The 16,226-nt window shown below is 32.4% G+C and overlaps 2 protein-coding genes and 1 non-coding gene across 4 annotated transcripts; 1 reads left to right on the top strand and 2 right to left on the bottom strand.

Moving 5' to 3' along the window:
- LOC129884594 (basic blue protein-like) lies at window positions 1-1,992 on the bottom strand. Its single transcript, XM_055958878.1, has 2 exons — window positions 1,732-1,992; window positions 1-331 (listed from the first exon to the last, which is right to left on the bottom strand). The coding sequence occupies exons 1-2, from the start codon at window positions 1,895-1,897 to the stop codon at window positions 132-134; spliced, it is 366 nt and encodes a 121-aa protein (XP_055814853.1). The 5' UTR covers window positions 1,898-1,992; the 3' UTR covers window positions 1-131.
- Window positions 1,993-4,756: 2,764 nt separating this feature from the next.
- TRNAK-CUU (transfer RNA lysine (anticodon CUU)) lies at window positions 4,757-4,829 on the top strand. Its single transcript has one exon. It is a non-coding gene; the product is annotated as a tRNA-Lys (tRNA).
- Window positions 4,830-5,010: 181 nt separating this feature from the next.
- On the bottom strand, window positions 5,011-14,482 carry LOC129885824 (sterol 3-beta-glucosyltransferase UGT80B1). 2 transcript variants are annotated; one of them, XM_055960260.1, is made up of 15 exons: window positions 14,276-14,482; window positions 13,841-13,912; window positions 12,991-13,075; window positions 12,774-12,913; window positions 12,453-12,523; window positions 11,946-12,027; window positions 11,446-11,547; window positions 11,013-11,068; window positions 10,583-10,617; window positions 9,585-9,801; window positions 7,677-7,892; window positions 7,196-7,255; window positions 6,988-7,027; window positions 5,614-5,835; window positions 5,011-5,262 (listed from the first exon to the last, which is right to left on the bottom strand). In XM_055960260.1, the coding sequence occupies exons 1-15, from the start codon at window positions 14,339-14,341 to the stop codon at window positions 5,209-5,211; spliced, it is 1,518 nt and encodes a 505-aa protein (XP_055816235.1). In that variant the 5' UTR covers window positions 14,342-14,482; the 3' UTR covers window positions 5,011-5,208. The 2 variants fall into 2 exon arrangements, with proteins under 2 accessions (XP_055816235.1, XP_055816236.1); XM_055960261.1 differs by lacking the exon at window positions 12,453-12,523 and having other exon boundaries at window positions 12,859-12,913; window positions 14,276-14,481.
- Window positions 14,483-16,226: the final 1,744 nt, after the last annotated feature.

Here is a 16,226-nt window from a genome sequence, read left to right as displayed (position 1 = left end):
TTCATATGAATCCATTATTTGCCATATTATATATGGTAGTAGTACTAGTACACCAACGTAGTGAAATGATAGAAAGTTTAGATACTTTTTAAGTTAAATATTGTAGCAACAGTAGGATTAATTAGCTAGTTTCACATGGCAAAGACAGAAATCTTCATTCCAGACTCACAATGACCAGGAAAATTGCAGATGAAATAGTTCTGTCCCTTCACTAGCTTTACTTTGTCACCCCCTTTGGTGTACACTTTTGCGCCTCTTGGTGTGCTGCACTTATCATATCCAGCTTTGTTCACCACCACCACGTTGTGCGCGCCTGACGGATAGTTGAATGCTACAACCACAACGATGTATAAATCAGTTGATGAAATAATTGTGAGTGAAATAATTGCGTCTGACACGAAATCAGAATTCGTTGAAAAAATAAATGCGTTACATGTAATTATAAAACATGTCTCTCAATGGACCCCATATTGGGGAAAAGTACTATTGGTAGGTGTAAGAATCAGTAAAACGCAATAACGTTACAGCACTCAAATATGTGCCTCAAAGAATCATTATTATTAGTCACTGACTGCTATTATACCAAAGTCAAGTATGATTTGGTCCGGTGAATAAAAATAATATTAAATAAAATATTTCAGTAATATTTATATTATTGAAATATTTGTATTATTAATTAATTATATATAAATTATTTTATATATTATTTAATTTTGTATATTAAAAATAATATGCATTATATAAAAAAAATTATTTATAAAAATATTCTCAACAATTATGATGGAAAAGAGGTAAAAAGAGCTAATGAAGGATAATTGAGTCTTTAATCATGCTAATGCATGCACTAAATTCTTTTGCATTATTAATACTGAAAAATTTATGATATTAGTAATATACACATTAATACACAACAGAATGTATAACTAATGCAAATATTAGATATACATGTCATAAAAAAAAATGTACCAAATAAAGTATTAGTAATACATAAAACTAATGCATTATTTTTGTTAGTAAAAAGGCTCAAATATGCCATTAAACTTTGAGAAAAGGCTCATCCATGCCATTATTTGTAAACTAAAAATATTTTTCATTTTGTAAAATTATTTTGTACATGTGATCAATTATGATTCGGCCACTTCATTAACTAAATTATTTTTTAAAATGAAAAAGGTTCAAATATGCGATCGAACTTAACAAATAATGACATAGATAAGCCTTTTCTCAAACGATAATGAGATAAATGAATCAAACTTTTAACGAATACATATAAATTTCATGACATATTTGAGCCTTTTCTCTTTTTGATAATACACTCTCTACCAACCGGCTAATTTTGAGTGGTCGTAGAACAATCAAAGTAATCAAAAGACTTGGTTAGTAGTTCTTTATATGTTTTAGGGTGACCATTAAAAACCAGTCAACATTATGGGACAAAACTTAAAAAGAAAACAAAACACTTATTTTGGTAGGATTAATTAGGCAAGAGTTCATATATGATACCTTTGCTCAAAATTTGTAGTACTTAATTATTGTACATGAAAAATATTTACAATACAAGCAAAAATTAATAAAATAGATGATAAATATAAAGGTGAATCTCCTCTGCATATATACTATGAATTATAACTACTAGATCCGAATAAACACATAAAACTTTCGTATATATGTATATTAAATCCATCCAAAAGTTAACTGGTGAAGTGAGGTGATATAAAAAAGAGTACTTACCAAGAATATCACCAGCCCTAAAGCGTTTGCCTTTAGGCCAACCAACAGTCTTGAAAGTCCAGCCACCAGAATCTCCAACGTTGTACACAGCAGCATGAACCACTTCACTTTGAATAATGATCACCACAACACACAACATTAACAACACTTTCATTTTCATTTCCATTGCACTGCTTCTTCCCTGACCAGACCAAATTTAAAACACACTAATTAAATCGATCAAATTAAGAGTAAAACAATAATTATGAGTGTGTATTTGTTTTGCAAGGATAGCTCCCATTTTATAGAGAAAATTATGATGGTGGTCCTTTGGATTCTTTACTGTTTTTGGTCAAGCAGTATGCAGTGTAGGTCCACTGTCGAGAAAATAAGAGAAGGGGTCGGGTCGGAGTCAAAATTAGAAATCCAATTTTATGAATTTTAAATTTAATATTTTTTTTAAATACAAATATATTGTTTGAACAAAATCTCATGACCGATGACCATCCTAATTGGTTTTTGATGTACCATCGATATATAATATATTTACACAATTAGATCAATACTATCTTTTTATGATAAAACATTAATGATAACTCCTTTGATCCGTCCCATTTTTTGTGAAGGTGATACTTTTTTGAGGAATTAAACAGTTTTTTTCATTTTTTTTTTTGAAAACTTATTCAGTCCCATTGACATGTACTCCTTTCGTGTAATTTTTAAATATGTATATTTTATTTTTAAAAAATATAAAAAATAGTTTATTCAAAGAAGTTTTACAACTTAAATTCATAAAAATAAGAAAGAAAAGATGCATTGGTGAAGAGACAATCTACAGATCGTACGTATAAAATTGAAAATAAGGCATTCAATTTTCAATATTGACTACCGACCCACTATATTTAGGTATCGTTTGTACTTGAAAAATTTTGAAAACTTATGTTTGTTCATACAATTTATTATTATTTGATAAATATTTTTAGTAAAATTCTCAAATTCTCAAGTTCTAAAAAATAATTTAGAACTTGGGAAGTTTTAAAAATTTAAAAATAACTTTAAATTTTTATATTTTATAAAAACACCAATCATTTATTAATTATAACTAGTATTTATCTATCAATTTACTCCATTAATATACTCGACCAAGATTTTATAAAAGAATAGTTAGGTATTAACTTCTTCGGAAAAGAATAGTTTGAGTGACAAGATTTGAAAAAAATAATAATTTATTTTTAATTCGATTAATGTATTGCTCTTGCCTAAAATGCTATTTTATTGTTGTTGATTGTTATCAATTATGTTATAAGTTTTTTTTTTTAATTACATATGTTTATTATAAAAGGATAACACAAACTTATGATATTTTTAATAATTTTCAAAACTTACGAATATAAAATAATATTTTTTAAAATTTCATCAGTATTTAAAAAAATTTGAGGCTCAACGTATGGTGCAATTTCAATAAAATATCTCCCAAGAATAATTTGGTAAAAATATTTTGAAACTTGCGGTCAGACGGGACTTAGAAATGGGATGTGAACATTATTTGTCAAGAAAGAGGGCCTATTAAATAGTTTAAATTAGTAAAAGGTCAAAAGAAATTGCAGGTTTGCGGGATTATTTTAATTTTATGTACTTTTTTTCTGCCTCAGTGGAATTTAGCTAGATAGAGAAAGTGGGAGTAGGAGGGGAAATTTGAATATATTTTTTTGGCAAGTTACCATTATTTTCTCTTACTTTTATCTGATAGATCACTTGTGAATGATTTCATTATTTTTAAAAGCTTATACTAAAACGAAATAAAATTAAATGTTATAAATTTGAATTATGAGAATAAATTTATTTTTAGTAGAAAACGCTTTACTTGAAAGTGAAACTTTCCTACCAAAATGATTTATTGGATTTTAAAATAAATATAAAGAGAGAAGAAATAAGTAATAGTTCAAGAGATAGAATTGAATTTAAGTGACCTATGGACCACTATTGTGTCAGTTAAATCTAAACTCTTTGACCTTTCAAAAAGTGAAACTGCTTTTTCACCCTTTATTTGACCCACCAACCCAACAATTGATTTTAGATAAACTTGCCGTTTCTACTCCATTAATTTGACTCTAATTAGTTTGGCGAAAATCCTCAATATATAAATTTAGAACTCTTTCTACAATTGTTTTTTCCTTTTTGATTTCTCAATATTAGATATCTATATTAAAACCTTGACTTAATCTGAATGCGAGCATTGAGAATTCATTTTTAATATAATTTTTTTTTTCATTCCAAAAAATTAAACTCAAGATCTTTAATATCATTTGTAGGATATCTAAGAAAGCACATAGTTCTTAAACAAGGAGCATTCATTTGTTGAAGCTTTAGCATGATAATAAATTTTAGGGAAAATTACAAATTGTAAAATTATTTATTCAAATTGAATCCAATCCACACTATTTATCCTTAATAGACTCATGACTCAGACTATTTTTTCTCTTACCATACTTTCTCCCTTTTAGTTTCGCTCATGACGTCATGATGACATCATCGTCATTGTTATGAAATAATCCTTTCTGATATTCCATCGGTATATTGACACCATATCGATATCATATAGGATTGAGCTTAATTCTCTGTGATACTCTGTCGGTGTATTGATACCCCATCGGTATCATATAAGATTGAGCTCCTTTTTTAAGAAATAAAAATAAAACAATTAAGAGAACAACATTAAAATCACAATCTTATTAATTAAACTAGTTAGTAAATATATTCTTTGTGATAATCCTCGATGTATTGATACCATCTTCGTATCATATATGACTGAGCTTAATCCTTTGTGATACTCAATTGGTATCATGTAGGATGAGTGCTGACATCAACATGCGAATTTAAAAATATATTTTTTTTAATTTTAAAATAAAAATGGGGTATGAAAGTAATGGAATAATAAGGGTAAATACTTTTCCTTTTTGGAGTATAAGTGTTATTTTCTCTAGATTTTATTCTTCTTTTATGTTTTACTGTCTTGATCATTGCTCGCAATAGAACTTATAACAAAGCCCGTCTAGCTCAGTTGGTAGAGCGCAAGGCTCTTAACCTTGTGGTCGTGGGTTCGAGCCCCACGGTGGGCGTCCCTTTTTATAATTCTTTTTGCACTCTGTTTCGGCCTCGAATCTGTCATTTATAAACTTTTTTCTCTTTACTGAACCTGATGTTGATTATAAAACATGAATTCCATGGACGAGAGTTAATATGTAACAAGTCCAAGTGATCATCTTTTCACTCAATCAAGAATAGTAATAGCATGGAAAATAAGAAATTTACAGTTTAATATAATGCTATAGTTCAATTATCAAGCAAAGGGGTGTCTACAAAAGTTTTAAAGAAAAAGAGAAAAAGCCCAGATGAAAACTGATGAAATGCCGTTAAATTGTTAAAAAGGAAGAAAAAAATTCCAGTACTAATATCATCCTCTATCCAAAAGACGAGAAAAAAATAGCACTAGTATCATCAACAACTTTTTAGCTCTTCCTTAATGAGATGAACTGCTTCCGATACTCCATCCTGGATATTTTCCAAAACCAAGAAAGATATTAGCAATCTCACTGTTAAACTGAAGTGAAAGACACTGCCTATTACTCTTCTTAATTGTAGTAGCAGTTAGAATGCAAATGATACTTTAATGTAGCTTTATAACAGCATTAGCAATAGCAGCAGCCAGAGGTAGATATAGGGCGAGTCTAGTTGAACTCATTACTTTTAGCTCAAACCACTTGTACATATGCAGAAAGAGTTAAACATATATAATAGGTAACATCTATTTGAAAGTGTTGACAGGCAGCAGCATTGAAAGCTACTACTATGTAGGATTATAGAAGGACCTTGTGTTTATTCGTCATCAGGAATTGATCTTACCTCATTAGACAATTTATTAGATATCTGCAAAGTGCGGGTTTTGACTTCAGAAGACTGTGAATACTCCAGCGCCCTCACAAGCATGTTTGCAGCTTCCTTGATGTAGAGATCCTCATCTTTATCTGGCACCAAGTGTTCTCTTTTCAGTGGCTCAGGGGCAACACCAAGCCAATACATCCTCTCTGCCCAGTAGAATTGATCCAGCATAAACGGGCATATCACCTGTCATTACATTAAGCAGACATTATGTAGAAGAATTTGCACCAATTACCGACCTTTTACATTCACTGAACTAAAATCGTGGCATCAAACATCAACCATATCGCACCACATCAATCGAAACATTCCATGGCATCTTCTTGACAGTCTATAAAAATATACATCCAACTTTTAATGCAATTATAGGCTAGGTGAGCGCATGTACATGATGGTGCCAAATTTCAACTTAGACACTCTTAATCTTTCCAAGCTTCCTTTCTCAGTTTAATCAATATATTACAACAACTAACAACAACTACACCTCAATCCCAAACTAATTCAGGTTGCTATATGAATCTTCACTATCCATTTCGCTTCATTTAGATCAGTCTCATACCAATATACAATAATTTAAGTTCTCTATGTTCTTTAAATTTTAAACTGACAAATTAAGCTATTTATACAACATATGATAATTTTGCTAAAAATCAATATGCAATCTCCTGTGCTAGGTGAAAATTTTATGGCATAATACATAAATATGACCCTTAACTTGGCTTCAACTGGTAACTATGACCTCTAACTTTACTAGTGTACAAGTAGGCACTTTAACTATCCAAAACTTGAACAAATAGACACATTCGTCCTACATGACAATTTTGTGTCCTACATGGCATCCTACGTGTATTGTGCCATATAGGACACATGTGTCTACTTGTTCAATTTTATACAAGTTTTAATGTCAACTTGTGCACACCCAAAGTTGGACGGCATAAATGTGAAATGAGGCCAAATTAAAGGGCATATTTATGTATGAATGACTTCTCTGAATTGACCTCTCTCCAGCAAGAATGACTTACTACAAAATTATAAATAAGATGGTAGTCAAATGCAGATTCCGCAGATCTGCAACCTTATAAAGAAAAAAAAGGAATCAAGATTCTTCCTAAATATGCCAAGTTTCTCAGACAATGAATTGCTTTCAGGTTTGCTTTCAGGTTTGCAATTTCTTCATGCCAAGGTCCAGATGAAGGCACTCTCACACTGTCCATCACATAAACTAAAAAACCATACGAAGTCTTTATGTCCAAAAACACAAAATTGTTTCTAGAACTAACAAGGGGTTGATAGGATGCAGAGATTGCCATAAGTTGCAGAAACAACAATGAAACAGACCTGAGGAACTCCAGCCAGTAAAGCAGCAGCCGTGGATCCACTGGTGATATTGAGACCCAAAGGAAAGCAAATGCATTAATAACAAGAAAAGGTGCACAATGGTCAACAGCATAACTCCTCACACAGAGAGAGAGAGAGAGAGAGAGAGAGAGAGAGAGAGAGAGAGAGAGAGAGAGAGAGAGAGAGAGAGAAATGGAAGACATCCAACCTTCCACCATGATGAATTGCCGCAGCACACCTTGGAAACAGCCAGTTGTATGGGACGGAACTTGGAGAAAGACAACCAGATCTCAGTTACCAGAACAATTGTATAGGATGTTTCTAATAATAGCTTCCAAACTTTAAGTTTGAATCCTAAACATGGAGATTAAAGATTAAGAGCCTGTTTGGATTGACTTTTTGGCTTATAAGCCAAAAGTCATAAGTTAGAAATCCTTACTTATGATGTTTGGCTTATTTTTATTATCTTAGCTTAAATCAAGTGCTTATAAGCACTTTTTTAATCCACCCAAACACTAAAAAAAAATGCTTAAAAGCTATTTTGGCTTAAAAGCACTTAAAATAAGCCAATCCAAACACACTTTAAGTATTGTTAAGTGCAAAACATACTCCAAAGAATAATGGTAGACCTAATATTCCCTCTATTAGAATTGTTAAGAATCCAAGTGGATCCAGTATAACGAACATACCCAGAGAAACAAAAGAGTCGGCCTCCAAAAAGAGAAACTCCTTCATTACTCCGTTGTGTTTGTTCCGGACAAGAGGATGCTTCCTTGGCATAAGAGTCAATTGCTGCTTCTAAAGGTTCATAGCCAGCTGAGAACAAAATAAACCTGCTACCTGATATTTCTAATGCATTTCCAAGCACCCGAAGAAATGCACGAGGGTTCCTCAAGAAACCCATGCTGCAGTGACAATCAGAGACAAGTTCATGATATGAAGGTATATATTCAACAATAGCACAGAGAGTAATTAAGCAAAATTCAACTATGTCCTTCAGAAAGCATACATGTTAAAAACATAAAATTAAGGAATGAAATTAAAATATCATGAATCAAGTTGCAAAAATTTAGAGACAACATTATCTCGATTTTGTGATTTTGTTTATGAAAGTAATTATTGTATTGATGTTGTGGGGAAAAACCTAATTTACAAGAGGTATACCAAACAGTAGAAAGCCTAAACAAGATTATGGTTTTCTAAGAAAAACATTCAACCATCTATGGCTATGGGAACTTCGTCGGTGTTCCACAAGTTATAGCAAAAATAAATGACAAACCCTAAACTTAACAAAATGTTGTTCTTCCTTTTTAAAAGCTCTCTTCCTCCAAAGTATTCACATGAAAGTCAGCAGCACATCTCATCCACCCGGCTTCTCCTCCTGCTGCATGTCCAACTGTGCATCACTCCTTTTCACTGTTTCCTTCATTGTTTTATAAACACCATAGTTGGCTTGCGATCTTGCAGTGAGCGTCGTGTCTTCCCCTGACTCTTGTACATGAAGCACCAACTGAAATTTATGGCCTGTAATAAGTTAGAATGTTTAATAGTATACGCTTGATCAAAACTTCCTTTCCTCCCTTAGACAGGTTTTCCATTTGCCACTCACCAGTCTTTTTTCCAAAGTTTGATGGGTTGGCTTCACAGACAATAAGTTTCACAACTTACCCATGACAATTGGAGACGGGGGTGGAAAACAATGGGATTTTTATGAAATGCTTTTGACTAGAGATGAGATTTCCTTTCCACATAGCTCGGTGTGGATTCCTATGGTACCGTGCAAAGTGTGTGTTTCTCATGGATAGCAGAGAGAGGATTGATTCTGACAGCCGGGAACTTGAGGAAGAGGAAGTCACTTATGTTGGTTGGTGTTTTTATGTATAAGGAAGAAGGTGAAAATGTAGATCACCTCCTTCTACATTGTCGGGTTGCTTCGAGCCTCAAGGTATGGTGGGAAATTGTGGTATGGTTTGTAATGTATTGGTGATGCCAGGCAATGTAAAGGATCTTATGTTTAGCTGGAACTGCAGGAGAAGAAGCAGGGCTGGGAGTGTTGCCCCACTAACATTGATGTGGGTCGTGTCGAGAGAAAGAAGAGCTTTTGAGGGTGTAGGGATGAATCTTGTAAAGTTAAGGAGTAGTCACTTATCCTTATTTCCTTTTGATGCATTTATGAGTTCTCTTGTCGTAAAGATAATTGGGTATCTTTTGTAGAAAACCATCTTATATTGTAGGTTTTCTACTCTTTAGGTGTACCTCTCTTTTAATGAAATTGATTTACCTTATCAGGGGAAAAAATCAGCCCGTGATTTTTAATCTTCAAAAAGACATAGAAGATGATGGGACAATTAAAAAATCAAACTCAAAACCTAACAACAAAAACCAAAATAAACCTCTTATATCCAAATTGGATTTAATGCTAGAATTACTTTGCTCTATTTAAGAAGAAACAGAGAGGACATTTGAAATGCACATAAGCAGTTAGCACAAGCTAACTTCCAGACAGGGAAAGAGTTCTCAATAGTCCCTCAAAACTTATATAGTGAGAGAAGAACAGAGATTTGCATGAAGATAAATTTGTCAATATGGGACTTTACCTTCCAATTGAACTCAGACCTATGAAAATAGGCAGCTCTGTAGCAGGAAATTCAATGAAAAGCTGCAAGCTGAGGTGGATAGAACACAGTTTGTTTTGTTTATTCGAACTCCCTGTAGAAACCGATGCAGATATATCTGTGCAGTCATTGCATGAAAACTGCCATTCCCGGGGAGGAAACCAAAAGCCACAAACCCGCACTTTTGAAGGCCAATAACCTAATATATAGGTTTTCACTAATCAGCCTAATAACAACAGTATAACAGCAGTACCAATACAGCTTCCTCCATATTAACCTTTTGCATTGACAAAACCATCTAAAGCAGGCAGCTCAACAATTTTTTCCTTCTCACGATAAAAAGAATATAGTTAGGTTATCTTACATGTCCAAAGTTCGGAAAGCTTGTAGCCTTAAACTCAATAGTGTAGCTGAATTTGTAATATAGCTAGATTTACCCTAAAATAAAAAAGCAAAGTGGCTTTCAACTAATATGTACTTTACAACTCAGAAGAACAAAAAAGGCAGAGATATATATTCTCAGAACCATCAACTCAATTCTTTATAACAATATTATTGCAATTCTGTTACCACTATCTTACTCAAAATTTAATAGTAATCACGCAGTTCTACAGATTCTAAGTAGTCATGTTACAAAAGGTCAAAGATCACCAAAATGGAGAAATATATACTATATTACCAGAAGAATGCAACTTGTAAAACTTCATTAACAGCTAAATATTCAGGGCCAAGTGAGTTTGGGAGACAACTACTAAGTATTATTTAAACCAACAACTATTAAACCAAGTTTTGATTCTTGAAAAACTTCCAAGTATATTAAAATAAATGTCAAATGACTTGAGCAATTAAATATGATGGGATCTGATTTTAGTAGCCCAGTGACTCAAGCAATTATTCTCGTGCCAGGAAAATTTTCACGTGGAACTAAGAAGATCCTAAACCCTAAGCCATGTCTATAGATATTTCATCATAAGCCATACCAGGGCATTCAACAACATCTTTGCTAAATCCATACCTGTGATCAAGTCACAATATGTCAGAAAGTGCAATAACAATTATCATGTTACAATAAATAGACACATGGAAACATATACATTAAGATGCATTGCTATAGGTCAAGATAAAATACCAACTTGTTCTATTTGGAAATACTTTGAAAAATACATCTTTACACAGTTTTTCCTTGTTCCTTTGTTTAGAACACCAAATCTCTGGTAAGCTTTCCACGGACTTCTCAAGATCACCGGAAAGACACAATCCGAAAGCACTTTTTGAAGAAATTTTAGAAAAGCTAGTAAAGGCTAAATTAATTCGTTTCTACACCTTTAGGATTTATCCTACCCTTATCTTCTAGAACTTTATATTGTTCCATAGTTCTATGATGCTTTTTAGCTGGTACAATTATCTTACAATAGTAGAGAAGACGGAAGCCTCTCATGGAATGTCGGAAGACCTGTTACAGGGTCCTGCATCCAAATGAAAAACCAGTAAATACAAGGAAGCAACAAAATTAACAGAGATTCAATAGGAGAGGGAACACTACTCTCCTTTTACCAAAATCCCGGTGACCCAAACAATTCAGTTTATGGGGTTCAGTTCTGGTAATTTGAATTGGCTACTGGTTTTGATTGTGCAAAATATAAGTTCTACACAGTTTTCAGTTACCAAAAGCCTGATCATTGCATCATAAAATAAACTGAAAAATAGAATCGCGTGGTTCAGTGATTGGCTTGCCCCTTAAAGAAAAATATCTAAACTGAGCGAATTCCATCCTCAAAGTTCAATGCTCTGATTAGAAGGGAAGATTTAGGAAAATTGTCATTGGCTGGAGTAAAGAACACACCGTAAAAGGAAGGGCACTCAGATTCAGGTCCAGACTTCTCCATGAGCCCCACTCCTCAGAGAAAAGTGGCCACATCCAATGGATGACATCTTTCCAGCCAACCTACTATCAGCAAAAACCTCAACTCATACAATTGCTGTCTTTAGTCAAAGTAAATAAGACTTAAATGCAAGGGAAGGCCTTATATATCATTAACAACCATACGGGGTTGGTAAGGTCTGTGTACACTCTACCTTCCCCAGACCCCACTTAGTGGGATTCCACTAGGTATGTCGTTGTTACAGGGTTGAAATAAAGTTGACAATCAATCAGCAGGTATTAGTACTAAAGAAGCTTATACCACAGGCACAGGATATGAAATATAGTAGGAAGATTTTACTAGAATCACAGCCATAAGTCCATCTATTAACACTGTACATTTTAGATGAAAATTGGAACTGATTTTCCAAATGAAAGTCAGTAAGATAATATACCAAGTAGCTACAGAATTCATCAAGTACCTTGTCAGTGGGAGCTTCCTGGAGATGGTTATATAACTCTGGATGTTCTTTCCTAAATTGCCGTTCAAATGATGAAGGAGCACTACATTGCATGAGAAGAGCTTAAAGTCAGACAAACAAGCAGTACAGGTTCTGCATTAATATCCAACCCAAGTGTCCAGATACTAGAGAAATTTCAAATGCCCAAGATTCTTCAGAATGAACAGATGAAAGATGAGAATATTTTACATATAAGGTATTAATGAGTTTAAATGCTTGGCCTTCATATTCTTAAACAGGTCTTCCTTACTAATAAGAAAGAAAGTATGTGTGTGTCCAGAACAAGAAGTTCATGGAGAGATGCTCATCAAGTTCATTGCCATATGAAGCAAATCCATGGTATACCAACTAACAAATTAAAGGAGCCATAAATTGTTGTAACTTGTAAATTAATACATACTTGAAGAAAGAGGTAAAGACAATAAGATTGTAATCGAAAGAAGGGAATTAAGAAATTTCTCTTGCTACCTATAGGGAACAACATAAGGAGCAACCACAATGCAACGGACCTGAAAAAGCTCAGCAAAGCTCCAACCTTCCTGGAACTCAAGTTATAGGGTAAAAAAAAAATAAAGCATTGTGACTTTACTATAATTGGCAATGACTTTACTTCCCATACATATAATTGAAAGCAATTCACACCCTCATTCCTTCCCCACATTCACTTCCCCCAAACTGTCTACCCTTCTAAGGGAATAGACTCTCCAAGCTCATCTTGACGAAAGGAAATCTCCTCTCCTAAAACAAAATTAAAAGGGATACAGAACAATGAAACGCAACAGAATTTACCAGAGCAAAGAAATTAATAGCAATAGCATCACCCTCCACTGAGTCATCTCCAAAGATATCCTCAATGATCGAAGTACACTCATACCTATGCTTCTGGATAATTTCCCTTTTGTGAGCAGAAAAAGATAACTCCATGTTACCTGATCAACATGCAGTACTTGACTCATGGATATTAGGATAAGAATAAATATAATCAAGCTGTATAAAAGCGACATACCATAATGTTCAAGAGGGGAAACAACAGGTGGCGATGAAACTGGTATGTAAGTAACTTTATTTGCTCTCAAGTGCACCCTCAAGTTCTGTTAGGATTCAGGAAAATAAAAGAAAGTTCTGAAGCATTCAGTGTCAACTTTCTGAAATTTCACATATTTATGTTAAAAGAAAAAAGGAATTTGACTGCCTTATCCAGCCTAAAGGTTAAATTATTTGGGTTTCTTTCCAGGGCTTGCTGAAACCAAACTAGATCACTTTATTTGAACACAAACAACATGCAAGAAAAATAACATGTCAAAATTTTGCGGCATAATACATAAATAGGACCTTAAAATTGGCTTCAAATTTTAAGTCTGACTTTTAACTTTTATAGTGCACAAGTAGACACTTTAACTATCAAACACTTAAACAAAAAACCATTTGAGTACCACCTGGCAAAAAGCGTGTTCTACATTCAATTCACGCGCGTCAGGAGTAAGTTTCGAGGCCCATAACGGTAAAAAAGTGTAGAAATGGCAATTATATCCTTGATGAATCCCTTTTATATATATCTTTGTATATTAATTTTTTTTTAATTCTAAAAATACGTGTACAATCTTTAATTAGTTGGCAGCCACTGAGTGGCTCAATAATCCATGTAGAAGCGTTTGTATATCACGCATTTTGGCTTTGGGACTCGAGTGTTTTTTTGTTCAAGTATTGAATAGTTAAAGTGCTTATTTGTGCACTATGAAAGTTAAATGTCATACTTAAAATTTGAAGCCAAGTTTAGGGTCCTATTTATGTATGCCAAAATCTGCTTAAAATTGTGATAACAAGCAACAAATAAGAATTGTTCTTCTTTTGCTAACCTCATGAGCTGAATGAGTTATAAAAACCACTTGATATTGCTCCTGATCACAAGCAAACGCTGCAGCAATGGCCTATTCATCAAGTCATTAATTAAAATATGATTGTAAACGACTAATGATTCATGCAATATTTCTAATTAAAACCCAAAGACTAATGACAATGGAGAATGAAATACACAAGGCCTGTCATGAAATTTAGCACTAGATGATAATCCAAAACTTTGTGCCTACAGCTTCAGTATCTACAGAAACCAGTACAGCACAAAATCTAGAAATAGAAACTATTTCAATATTGACATACAGACAATGTAAAGGGGCAAAAAAATATTTCAAAATTGAATCTTTGGATAAATTTCAATTATTTGCAATAACTAAAACACACGCGCACACACACACAAAAAAAAAAAACACGAGGAGGAGAAGGAAGAGAGTTACGGCAAGAGGGTAGATATCGCCTTTAGTTCCAAAAGCCATGAAAACAGCGGCTGGTTTGCTCCTCATCTTCCTCAATTACACAACTCTATGCCACCTTCGTTCAGTTTAGGACTTCTGGTCCTTCACAATTTTTTTCTGAATTCAAGGATACAATCAGAATTTTTTTTCTTTTCAGAATGTGCATTTTTTCCTGTAAAATTCTAAGGTCTAAATTCTAAAATAGTTATCATTTAATAAAATAATATCAATTATTTTTTCCACCTAATAAAAGTCTTATAGCCTGGTTAAATTTTTTAAACCATCCTATTTTGACAAGTATTTTCTCAAAAAGTGTTTTCCAAAAAAAGTTTTTTATGAGAAAAACAAATTGTGTTTCACCAATACATTTAAAAAGAGCTTTTAAGTAATAATTAGTGTTTGATTAATTTTTTTTGAAGTGTTTTTAAGTGTATTTTTCTCGAAAAAGGTTTTCAAAAATATATTTTTAGGAAAAAAACTAATTATTTTAGCTTTTGAAAAATAATTTTTGCTACTTTCAAAAGCATTTATTTTCTCCCAAAAACTTGGTCTATACCTCACTTTTAATAAATAAACATTTTTAATCTCCAAAAATTTTGACCAAATAGTCTAATTAATCTTAACCATTTTTCGATTTTAATTATTAAGTATATTTTTTTAATTATTTAACGAGATTAAATAGATCTGAATACGCAAGATATTTTTAAAAAAGTTTTTTACATTTCATCACTACTCCTCTATTTTCATCGATACAGTCATTGCCGTTATTCACTATTATCAACTATCATCACCCAACCCCTACAAATCATCATCACCAACCATAATCACCACCACATTAAGGTTGTTACCACTATTAACAATCATCACTCCTAGCCACCATTACAATTTATAATTACCAATTAATAATAACTATCACCACAACAACTACTCAATATATATTTGTCGTTGCTATCAACTATCACGACCAATAATTACAATTAATCATTGTTGTTAGCCATCATTACTATTAGTTAAAGACTACTCAATATCACCATCGTCTCCCAACTTAATCCCCAATTGATACCTATAACCACCATATCAAATCATTATCACCTCTGATTGTCATATAAATTTATTAATTTTTAAAAATATATATTTTATATATTCACATGTTGAAAAAACAAATAGTCTTAATTGTTTAGTATTAAATTTTTAGTAAAACATCTTAATATTTAGTTGTACATTCAATTTCAAATTTCTCAGTCTAATAGTAACAATTAAGGATTAAGGTGGTGAAAGGAAAATACGTATTAAATTGAGATTAAATAATAAATAATCAAATAATTCTTTTAAGTGCAAAAGAAAAATATGACAACCAAAATGAACCTAAGGAGTAGCACTAGATATTACAAATATTTCTAGATATTGATCAACACATAAAAACGATTCTTCCAAATTTTACTTAATAACTTTTTCTTCTCGACAGGAAAACACATCTTTTTCCTTTTGGTAGGATACTCCGAGTTAATTTCTTTTATTCTATCCTAAAAAAATCAACCATCATATACTAAGAAACTATTTAATTTAGCATTCATAAAATGCTTCCCTCTAGTCCATTTTAGGTGATTTTTGAAGGTTTTGACCAATTTTTTTTTATTCTATCCTAAAAAGGATCGATCCCAATGGTACTCTAACACTATTTAATTTAACATTCATATCATATTCCCTCCACAGATTTTAAGTGATTTTTAAAAAGATTTTCTCATTAAAAAAAGTCAATCATTAACATTAATGAAATGAGTTATTTTCTTAACATTTGTTCAATAATTTATTGGACAAGGATAATTTTGGAAAAAAAGTTATTAATAAATTTATAGAAATTTTAATTCCACAACCATATTTGGATACATACTATCGTGCAAATCCGAATTAGTGAAGCAATACATTTTGGGCA

The sequence above is a fragment of the Solanum dulcamara genome, chromosome 4, assembly GCF_947179165.1.
Source record: "Solanum dulcamara chromosome 4, daSolDulc1.2, whole genome shotgun sequence".
NCBI lineage: Eukaryota > Viridiplantae > Streptophyta > Magnoliopsida > Solanales > Solanaceae > Solanum > Solanum dulcamara.
The sequence above is the reverse complement of the archived record's forward strand: the minus strand, read 5'-3'. Positions and strand labels throughout refer to the sequence as shown.

Excerpts from the sequence above, each read along its gene's own strand:
- LOC129885824 (XM_055960260.1), bottom strand. The coding sequence starts at position 14,341 with ATGAGGAGCAAACCAGCCGCTGTTTTCATGGCTTTTGGAACTAAAGGC. Across the intron at positions 13,076-13,840 it reads TAACTCATTCAGCTCATGAG|AACTTGAGGGTGCACTTGAG; the intron begins GTTAGCAAAAGA and ends GAATCCTAACAG. Across the intron at positions 7,028-7,195 it reads GCAATTCATCATGGTGGAAG|TGGATCCACGGCTGCTGCTT; the intron begins GTTGGATGTCTT and ends CAATATCACCAG.
- LOC129884594 (XM_055958878.1), bottom strand. The coding sequence starts at position 1,897 with ATGGAAATGAAAATGAAAGTGTTGTTAATGTTGTGTGTTGTGGTGATC. Across the intron at positions 332-1,731 it reads TAGGGCTGGTGATATTCTTG|CATTCAACTATCCGTCAGGC; the intron begins GTAAGTACTCTT and ends TTGTGGTTGTAG.